The sequence below is a fragment of the Stegastes partitus genome, unplaced genomic scaffold, assembly GCF_000690725.1.
Source record: "Stegastes partitus isolate 25-593 unplaced genomic scaffold, Stegastes_partitus-1.0.2 Scaffold1152, whole genome shotgun sequence".
Lineage (NCBI taxonomy): Eukaryota > Metazoa > Chordata > Actinopteri > Pomacentridae > Stegastes > Stegastes partitus.
The window spans coordinates 59109-70496 of NW_007578883.1; the positions used below are offsets into that span (position 1 = coordinate 59109).

Sequence of the window (11388 nt, forward strand, 5' to 3'; positions counted from 1 at the left end):
GAAGAGGAGGAGGAGGAGGAGAGGACACCTCGTTGGTCCACCGCTGGTTTATTTTACTGAATATGAAACTAACTGAGTGCAGATTTAAATTCTATGAACTTTAGCTTCACCTCGTCTGTGCTTTCATTTATTTCATATTTTGCCTTTAAAGCGTTTATTTGTTCTATGATTGTATTTTAAATGTGAATGTTTTCACACAGTTTATTTTCTTGTTAGATGCTTCAGTGGTAAATGATCCAGTTAGTTATTTAGACGTCTGAAGCCGACGTCACAGGAGCTGAACAGACGTGAAGTGTTCCAGGCTGCGCTGAAGGCAGCAGACGGACTTCATGGAGGAACCAGCAGGAGGAGGCTGGTGTGAGAAAAGACAGCTCACCACGGGTCATTTCAACTTCTCAGACACGCTGAGGAACAAAAAGGTTCTGTTTCTTTACTAAATCTTGTCAATACGGTTTAATCCTGGCAGTTTTCAAAAACTCTTGTCAATGAAACGTCTGGACTTTTAGCTTAAACTTGGTTAATTTAATATAAACGATGAGTTCAAGGGCTGTTGGAAAACTGAGAATTCTCTCTGATTTCAGTTTCTGGCTGACAGATGATGTAATATTGCAGCTTTTATGTCTGTCAGACTCTCTGGTGGACTTTGGGCTGAGCTTGAACTCGTTTACTGAAACTATCGACGTGTTTCCAGGAATCTCTTCAGTGTTTTATTGCATCACAGCGTGTCTGAAACACAGAAACACTCTATCTCACCATCCACTCGGTTCTGGAGGTCGACGTGGCCTCGGATCCCTCGGTGGTTTCGTCCACGGAGCTCAGGGAGAGTCGGGCCGGAGACGGAGGAACCCAGCCGTGGACCGGGAAGGAGGCTGAGGACGAGGAAGCAGAGAGGAAGTGAGAGTCTGGAGCTCCATGAATTACTCATCAGCCTCCCGTCTGGGCTCAAGTCTCTGATCCGTCATGCTTTATTCATCTGCATCCGGCTGCCAGTCACATCTCAGCCGGAGGTCCGACGGGCCTCATGTGGAGGCCGACCAGGAGGCTCTAATGAGAACAAACAGGCGCTGAAATACCACCAGCTCACGGAGCTGCTGTCTCAGGTGTGTCAGGTGATTAAGGCCAGAAGCTCGTTAACCAACGAGTCGCTCCAAACTCGTCTTTGCTGTCGTGTGGTTCACCTTTAAAGCTTCTTTATTCTCTGAATTGGAATTTGAATGTTTGTCTTTCCTGTTTGGACTTTCTTTGTAAAACAATAACTTCAGCAGCTGCAGGTGACGTTAAAACTGAATGACAAACACATCAGTGATTATAAATAAAGGAGGAGACGCTGACATTTTAGAGTCCAGCAGGCAAAGAATCAGTTTATTTCACATTTCAACCAAAGGAGCCGTTTGTTGTATTTTATTGTGTTCATCTTTTACTGTCTGATGCTGAGGTTCATTAGATTCTGTTCATCCGGTGCAGAAGTTCTGATTTCACCACATTATTCATCGTTTGCTGATGAATGATGTCATATTTCAGCTTTTATTTAAAGAAACGTGACTTTGAGGTTTATTATCGACGTGTTTCTGTGTTTTCATCTTTTGTCTGGTGCTGATCTTGAGAAACGTTTTAAACCTGCTTCACTGGAAACCATTAACTTCTCAATGAGACTGATTTTGATGAAATATTCAGATTTTGGGCCCAGATCTGGATACGAGACACGAATGCAGAACGAGTGCAGCTGATCGATGGCGTAGCATCAGAGAGGTTTTATGTCTCTAAACTTGTCGGCAGGTTTTAGAGCTCAGGAGGTCTCCGGTCTGTTTATTTCATTTTATTGCATCAATCTTCTGTCGACTGATGATCATTCTAATTAACTGGAAACAGGTTTAAACTATTTTAGCTGCTAAAAAATGACAACAAACTGATGTGAGTTAGCCGCTGATGCTAACTAGAACAAAGTGATGTAGATGAAACATCAGGATTTGGGTCCATTTAGGACATAAATGCAGAAACATCAACGTCGTCGTTCCTCATCGTGTTCATCAGCTGGCGTCTCTGTGCAGCAGCTTTCAAACAACCAGGTCCAGAAGGTTCCTCTTTTTTCTGTCACTTTACAGTCACGTTGAATCATTGAGGTTTTTTATCGTGTCATGATTGTGGAGGTCAGATTTATTTGGAAGAGCTGAACACAGCATCACAAGCTGCCGTCTGTTCTCTGTACGGAGCCTTCAAAGCAGCTGCTGTTTGGAACCAACCCACACCTGTGCAGGTAACCGCCTCTGGTCGCTCAACACAACTTCAAATTGTGAAGATTCTCTTTGTTCTGAGCACATTATAGGCGTTTGTTTGCTGTCTGTGTCTGTTTCAAACCACATCTAAAGCACCTGAAGACGGCCTGGACCTTTATTTGTTCTCCTCTTTAGACTCAGACGGTGTCAGAACCGGCTGCTCTGGGACCTCTTAGCTCAGAGGAATCCGCTGCAGAGCTTCTAGCTCTGGTGTTTGCAGATGGAAGGTGTCAGAGTGGCTCTAATGGAGAGCAAACAGGCCCGTAAACATCGTCAGGACCAGCTGTGGAGGCTGCAGAGCCCCCTGCTGGCCCGGCCCGGCGCTGCATCCTGAGCTCATGCAGGATCGTTTTTCAAACCATTAGCTGTGGATGCGGACGGAGAGGCTGCTAATGCTCGACCCGTCACTCCCAGAGCTCCCAGTCCAGCCCATCAGCTCCTCTTTATCAGCACATCTTCAGATCGGATCAGAACCATCCAGCGTGAGCCTTCTGTCAGCAGCGGAGCGCCACAGCTCTGATTTCAGCAGGGAGCAGTAATTTAATGAGGTTAGAGCGGCGACATCATGTCTCCACAGAGCACTGCGCTGCCCTGGAGGCTGGAAACGGAACCAGAGTTCTGTTTCTCTGCTGCCGGGTTCTGTCCCGATGCTGTCGCTGCTGCAGCAGGAAACTTTAAACGCCTGTTTGCTGCAGCTGAGAGCAGCCGGATCAGTTTAAACCAGTCAGATCTGAACAAAGGGCCTCCAGAACCTCCTCAGAACATCTGGTTCTGTAGCTACAGTAACTTTAGTTTATTTAATGACGCCAGAGAGGTCCAGGTCCTGGAAGTCCACAGAGGAGGGTCCAGATTGATCACCTTAATGGACTTTTTCCATCATTTCTGAGCCTCAGAACTTCATCAGAACAGCAGATAGACACATGACATTTAGGAGGAAGAACACATCTGGGTTCTGCTAGAACCTGACACCAGATCAGTTCTACATCCATCCAGGTGTCTCAGTCTGAACACTGGACCTGGTTCTGTTCATGTCCTCTGTCAGCAGCTGGTAGCATCAGTATTATGGGATGGATCATAGTGGTACCAGTTTAATGTCTATGACACAGAGTCATAGAAACAATCACTGGTACCCTGGATGTGGTTCTGGTTCTGATCAGTCACCAGAGGAAACTTTGCAAAGTGCATTCTGGGTAAACTTTCCAGGCTCATATCAGCATGTGTGATGGTGGTTGGTCAGAACCAGTTCTAGACGATGGAAGGACCGGTTTACCTCCAGAACCTACCAGAACCATCTGTAGACAGGATCCACTCTGAGCAGAATCATTAACTATTACAGTCGTATAACTGCTCCGGATCCAGATCACAGACAACGATCCTTAAACATCACGTAGGTAAAAATGAGACTTTCTAAGAATTCTTTCCAGGTTTCTTCTGAACAGAACCGCTCTCACAGGTTTAAGCCCGGTTCTGTTGTCTTTGGTTTCATTACAGACGTTTTTGTTCATCAAACAGAGCTAACAGGAAAATGCAGGTTTCTGCCAGACACACACTCGCTGCCTTCACTGTGTTGTTCTGTCTGAGCAGAACCAGGTGACCCGGTGTCTCCCTCTACAGCAGGAGGGTCAAACTGCAGCCGGTGGGCCTGAACCATCTGCTGCAGCCGGTTTCATCCCAAACAAGGCGGCTGATGATCATCTGAGCTGGATGTGAGGGTGGCGGCGCTGAGCGGAGCAGCAGCAGCGGGTCGGGTTGGATGAGCTGCTGGCGCTGATCGACGAGTTCAAGTGTCTGACTGAATAGAAGTCACGCTGCAGCCCATAAATTTAGTGGCTTGTGTTTGTTTGTCAGAAGAAGCTCAGAAACGCTCCATCGGGTCTTAAATTAGACGGTTTACGTCAGAGGCATCGTCGGACGTGATCCGATCTGGGCTCCAGACGGTACCGTGACATCTGACGGCTCTGCTCAGCGCTGCTGCACCGTCACGGCTTCGTTTCAGCTTATCGTCAGTTCAGGACACTGATAACGTCTACATGCCTTTACATGTGGCCTGCAGGTCAGCAGGCAAACTTCCAACGCACCCTAAACGCCTCACATCCGTCACTAGATGCTACGCTCACTGATGCTACTTCCTGTACTTGTCTCACACCCATGTATAGGCACTACAGTTTACTAATGTTCCCTAAACGCCTCACAAGTTTAAGTAGATGGTAGAATATTTCAGATAGTCCCTAAATGTCTCACATCCACCTGGAGATGTTCCCTAAACGCCTCACATTTATCAGTAAACTATACATTTTACAGATGTTCCCTAAACGCCTCATTCATCAGATCGATGCTATAATGCTATAATTTACTGAATCTCCCAAAAGGCCTCATCACCATTGGTAAATACTATAATTTTCCAATGTTCCCTAAATGCCTCACATCCATTTGTAAATGCTACAATGTTTAGGGAACATCAGTAAAGTGTAGCATCCGCCGACAAATGGTACAATTTTCCAGTGTTCCCTAAATGCCTCACACCCATCGGTCCATGCTACCAATGTTCCTTAAACGCCTCACAAGTTTAAGTAGATGGTAGAATATTTCAGATAGTCCCTAAATGTCTCTGAATGTCTAGATGCTTATTTTCCAATGTTCCCTAAACGCCTCACATGCGTCAGTAGCTGCTGCCCAGAGAAGCCTCCAGTCTCCGTCAGTCACAGCAGCGAAGCAACCAAGGGTTCAAACATCACCTCTGTAATGAGGCGGCGGCCCGGTGCCGGTCAGCGTCCTGGACCTGGGCCTCTCGCCCCTCAGCCGGACCGTCCCGCCCAGCTGGGTCGCCTCGGACAGCGAAGGCAGCATGTCTCCGCGGAGCATGGCCAGGTCGTGCTCGGAGAAGGACCGGTCCCTCTTCAGGGGCGTCGGGGAGCTCTCAGCCCTCCTCAGCTCGCCGTTGTCTGGAGACTCCTCCTCCTGAGGACCAGGGGAAGAACAACATGAAGTTATTCACAACATAAAACAGTTCTCTAGGGGATGAAGGTCTTTATCTGCTGGACTCTGCTGCTCGGGTTCCTTCCATTTGTTTTCTCCAGAACAGTGTTTTCTGGCTCCTCCAGGTGGATCCTGAGATGGTCAGGTTATACAGAATGTCCTCCTGAAGTATCCCAGCACCACAGTGAAACGTGTCTCCGCTGCACTAGGATCTGAGGTTTCCAGAAGACCCAGCAGGAGGCAGCCAGGAGGTCTCAGACCTCCTCCAGACGTCTGAGCTCCTCACTTCGTCTCTAAAGTCGGCTGCATGCGACATAAAAACCTCCAGGTCACGGAAATACTGCACAGTTGAAACACTTAGAGTGGGTCTCTGGCTGCATGTTGCTTCAGTTTCATTAGCGTGAACTTCACAGAGATATTTAAACCCAGATGGAGCTGCTGCTCACCAACCTGCTGACGGCTTTGGTTTTATTCTGTTTGCTTGTTTGTCAGCAAAATGATCCAAAACTCCTGAACTGAGCTACATGAAACTTGGTGGAAAGATGTAGCGTGAACAGAGGAGTAATCTATTACACTTTGGTGTGGATTACTGCCTTTGACTCTACCAGAGAGGGCTCTGGCCTCGCCGGGCTCCCGTCTAGTTCACTTTAATTCCTGCTCAGCCTGAACAACTCTGATCTTATGTTGAAATGCAGCAGAGGTCAGCGTGTGATCAGTTCTATGAGTTCATAGTGATGCAACGGAGCAGACTCTGTGAGGAAACGTTCAGTCTGAGATGAAGCCTGTAGAGCTGGAGGTCTACGTCTCCAGGATAACTTAAGTCTGACTTCTTTAAACCTCCTGGAAGTGTGCTTCATTTACAGCCATTGTTGTGGTTTTGTGGCTTCTATTGTTCCTCCAAGCTTTGACCGTCAGGACCACGGGCTGTATAAGACCTGAACCTGCATTCTCTCCACCAGCCAGCAGGGGGCGACTCTTCTGGTTTAAATGAGGTCTGATTCTACAGAAGTCTACGAGACAATTCCATCATTTTCACTTGATTTATCACCTCAGGAAATATTTTCCTAGAAAGTGTATGGTCTCAATTAAGCATAACTGATAGTTTTGTGGTTCTTTTTGCAATTATTGGTAATCGAGAAAGATCAATAACCAATATTGATTAACTGTTGTATATTAACAGAGCGTCGCCGGGGGGAGGGAGGTCTGGGACGACCTGCTCCGCTTGCTGCCCCCGCGACCCGACCCCGGATAAGCGGAAGAGAATGGATGGATGGATGGATATTAACAGAACCTGTTGTTCATAACTAGGACACTTGTTTAATAAGGATTACTTGACTGAATGGAATATTTCTTATTGTTTTCAAGGCTCTGTTTCAAGCTCATTTATGGCTGACACCTAGCTTAGCCGCTAGCCGTTAGCATAGTGAAAAGCAGCTAATGTGCTGATTTGCGGAGATGTTTGAGAGCCGAGTCACAACAGGCTGATTAGGATTAATCTGACTTTAGAGAGACGTTATGGTGATGCAGATAGCGTTAGCTGCAGGCTAACAGGCACAGCTAACCTCACAGCTAGTATTAGCCTAGCATCGAGTATCAAAAGATGCTTATTTCAACTTATGCTTCGGCAGATAAACTACAGAAGCTTTAAATGCTAAATTAAACTGATTGGTGGTTTTCATCCAGTCAGAGGCTCGTTTTTGTTCTTTCTAAGTCAGACCTTCTCGTTTCTCTCCTGCTTTCTACCAGCTCAGAGTAAAACTCCGCTTGTGTGTGAAAACACAGGATTGATGGAAACTCGACACCAACGTTTGGTCCAGTTTGGGAACCGATACGACCATGAAATGAAGCTAAAGCTGCCAGGAGAGCTGGTTGTGATTTATGTGTGTGGATTTTCCCAGTTTGGTGCCGTTAAAGAGGACCAGTCCGCCGTGGGTCAGTACTGAAGGAAACCTCAAACTGTGGTGATGTTTTAGGCAGAACTACTGACATCTATTTGCTTTCTGAACATCTGCTACAGGCAGAATCCTGATATTTCAGTTTAGAATCTGATTTAGTTTCCTGGTGAACTGAGCGAGACCAACACATTACATCTCATCCTCCCAGATGTTAGCATTACTTAAAGCCTGATGTGCTTTGAGTGGCTCGGCGGCCGATGGGATCTGCAGTATGTGTTTACTGTCTGCAGAACACGACTGGAAGCCGAGAGGTGACCACGGAGGAGGCGTCGAACTCCTCACAGACTTTTAACGAAACATTTTTCTGTAAGACGGTGAGAGAAACGAGCAGAAGACGGATGATACCAGACCTCCTCCTCCAACCTGCAGCACGTCATGCAAATGTGGAAGTGAGACGCAAAACAGAAAACGCTGTGTTCTCCATGAAGCAGGAGCTGGTTGCAGCTCTGGGAGGACTGATTTCAAAATGCAAAAGCTTGAAAGGGGAGTTCTGATGTAACGCAGTGAGAAACGTTTCCCAAGTCGCTGAGTCTTTGTGTTGTTGTTTCTGTCTCGCCTCAGAGGAGTCCTAACCCACTTATTCTGACTACCAGAGCTGCTCCTTGTCTCACCTCAGATATGTTCATCTCCTCCATCTCGGCCAGAGTCGGGGCCTTGAGCAGGATCCGAGGTCGGGCCGGCGGCCGGAGGTCCGCCACCGACAGGTCGATGCAGGACGTGGATTTGACATTGCAGGGACACGTCTGAGTCGGGCCGGCGGCCGGAGGTCCGCCACCGACAGGTCGATGCAGGACGTGGATTTGACATTGCAGGGACACGTCTGAGCGAGGCAGGGCAGCGAGCCAAACGCTGCGAGACACAAAGGCCACAGTCCATCAGTCCATCGCACACCAGAGACCGGTACCGCCGACCAACGGTGGCGCTGCGTTTAAACCGACCTCATTTCAAGCTGTGCTCACAGAGAAATATAGAAAAGTTTTCTGTTTAAAAGGAGAACAGGCAGCAGAAAGTCAGAAAACAATAAAAAAAGAGACGAGAATGAACAGAAACAAAAGCAAAAGGGCTCCACGGACACACAGGGCAGCAAGGAAGTGTTCAAACGGACTACAATGAACACGACCCGATGCTTCTGCACAGGAAACAGATAAAACCAGCTGCTAGGACTCCTGGATGCAGCGAGACAAAAAGCAACGACAAAGAGACACTAGAAGAGATGTCAAATAGCAGCAAAATGACCATAAAGAAACAGAACACGAGCAGAAAGAGAACAAAACCGACTAAAGGAGACACAGAACCAACGAGACAAACAGCTGCAATAACACACAAAGCAAGCAGACAGAAAAGCAAAGCGACCACAGAGACACAAACACACGCCATCGCTGTGCAGGAGTGATGAAGCCATCTGGTAGAGACGCTACGAGATGCACAACGGGGCAGCGAGGAGTCACAAAACAACCACAGAGACGCAAAATGAGCACAGACGCTGATTCAATGAAGACGAAGCCGACTGGGAGAGACACCAGAACACCGCCGGATGACAAACGTGGCAGCAAAGAGACTAAACACCATCAGAAAGAGATAAAAGTGATTCATGCAAAACGGCTGCAGAGACACACAGAATGACCAGAAAGAGGTTAAAACTGACGAAAAGAGACTGAACAGGAGCACAAACAGACGCTCCTCCGCCACCTGTTAGCAGCACAAACACACAGAGACGGACGGACGTCGATGCAACACGACAGGAAAGGAACACAACGCACAAAAACAGCAGCTTTCACCTCAAACCTGCAGAAAGGAATCACAGAACCCAGCTGGGCTCAGCATCTTTGAACTCTGTTTGTTTCACTGCCTCACAGCTCGACACCGTTTCATGAGCGGTGCACACGGTCCAGCTGCTCCTGACTGAGTCCAGCAGCATCGTTCAGATTCATGCTGAGAACAAGACGACAAACGAGACGCTACTGGTGCTGCAGGGTCAGCTGACCACGCGGCCTTCAGGACGTCAGACCAGCGTCATGCGGCTGCGTTCTGCTCAGAAAACATATCAAGTGACTAAAACAGACGGAGCCAAACAGACGTAGCACCAGTTCTACCAGAGCACCGACAACCACAAAGACACAAAACAAGCAGAAAGTGAAGCGAAAGGAGACAAACAAAACGAACACAACAGGACGACTGAGTGCACAGAAGACACACAAACGAACCACAAAGAGGCAAAAGACAATCAAACGGGATGAAAACAAACACAAAGGGATGCAAATGACAAAACAAACACACAAAAAACAGACTGAAAGAGACACAAAATGAACCACAAACAGGTAAAACCAGCAGGTAGAGACAGAAAAGCACGACTAGATGCAGCAAAGAGACACACAACGACCACAAAGACACGCAAAAACCGACGCCAACAGACACACAGCGACCACAAAGACACGCAAAAACCGACGCCAACAGACACACAAAAACCACAAAGACACACAAAACCAACGCCAACAGACATACAACAGTTGCCTGAAAACAAACACCTCAAAGAGAGAAACATCAACAAAGAAAGAGATTAAAACACACTAAAAAAGATGCAACATGACAAAATAAACACACAAAAAACAGACTGAAAGAGACACAAACTGAACCACAAACAGGTAAAACCAGCAGGTAGAGACGCAGACGCAGCACTGGAGGGAAAACGCTGCTCAGACACACAAAACAAGCACAAAAATTAACACCAAATAAAGGAATAAACAGACGCTGATCCAGTGAAGCCGTCTGGGAGAAACACCAGAACGCCGCCGGATGACAAACGTGGCAGCAAAGAGACTCAACACCATTAAGCAGAGATGAACACAGATGAATGCCAAACGGCTGCAGAGACACACAAAGTGAGCAGGAAGAGGTTAAAACGAACAGAAAGCGATGCAGAACCACGCATGAGGGCAGCAGCCTGAACAGGAAGCTGCTGCATCACTGCGACCTTCACGTGGAACAGCTGGTCGATATCTCTGAAAGCAGAAACCGTCTGCAGCGGTCCTGCAGCTCCAGACGCTCAGGCTGCAGACGTCCAGCTCTCTGGTTCAGAGCAGCTTCACTGGTGTCTGCACGCAGCTGCTCTGAAGCTTTACAGAAGCTGCAGCAGAACCATCGGCTGTGAAAAAGCTTCAACCAGCAGGAACATCTCAGGAACCATCAGAGTGACGAGACGCAGCGTGCAGCCGCTCCGTCCGTCTGTCTCCGCATCACTTCCTGTATCGATTTTAAAATCATCTGAGGAGACCTCACAGCCGCCGACTGGTCTGAAATATTTCCAGCCCGTGAAGCAGAACTCTCAGGTTCTGTTTCAGCTCGTTGAGAAGTTCTAAGGTTCTGTGGAGCAGCTAGAAGTGTTGAAATGTCCCTTTATGTTTGAACCTGGCTCTTGAACAAAGACGAGGACGTGGAGCTGTGAGGCCTGACTACGAGCTGCAGACACCAAACACTCGTCTGGGTTGAACCGTCCTGTTAGAACACAGCGTCTCAAAGTTCTGGACGCTTGCACGTCGTGACTGTTGGGTTCACCTGAAGGCGCTTCAACTCGTCGGTCTTCATCTGAGCAGACATCACATCTGAACACTTCGTATCCGTTATTGTTTTCTGTTCATTAAGTTCGGTTCTTACGTCTGGCGCTGGGCGGGTCGACGGGTCGGAGCTTCCTCTCCTGCTTGATCTCGGCCAGAACCCGGTCGTGGAGCGACTGGTGCTGAGGAGGAGGAGGAGGGAGGCTCCGCTCTGAAACCTGGAACAGAAACCATCCGTCAGACCCACACGGCACAGAAAGGACCACAGAACACCAGCAGATCAAGTTCACTCATGAAGTTCTACACGTCTGGTCGCTCCAGAAACAGACTGAAAACTGGAGGAACATGGTGACAATCAGAAAGTGTAGAAGTTTGAGAATACCTACACATATCTTTAACTAATACATCTACAGTCCAACCCAGTGACAGAACCGTGTCCTGAGCTTCATCTGGACATTATTCAGTGACGTCTGGTTTTTACATGTAAATGGATCCTTTTCTCTGCTGCTTCACTTCATCGGCTGGAACCCAAAACATCTGACAGTAAAATATATTTACTGTTATTATAAATATTTTCCCTTTAAAATAACTAATTACAGGAAAAATCTGTAAAATAGCCACTAATGATTTAAC

General features: G+C 47.6%; 1 protein-coding gene across 1 annotated transcript in view; it reads right to left on the reverse strand.

The window, feature by feature from the left end:
• Positions 1-11388, reverse strand: part of spire2 (spire-type actin nucleation factor 2) — a 55243-nt gene that overhangs the window by 7372 nt on the left and 36483 nt on the right. Inside the window, exons 7-11 of the mRNA XM_008296799.1 lie at positions 10856-10973; positions 7970-8053; positions 7816-7898; positions 5009-5231; positions 754-869 (exon numbers count right to left, since the gene is read on the reverse strand). Of these exons, the coding sequence (XP_008295021.1) occupies positions 754-869; positions 5009-5231; positions 7816-7898; positions 7970-8053; positions 10856-10973 (624 nt within the window). The remainder of the gene's footprint in view (positions 1-753; positions 870-5008; positions 5232-7815; positions 7899-7969; positions 8054-10855; positions 10974-11388) is intronic.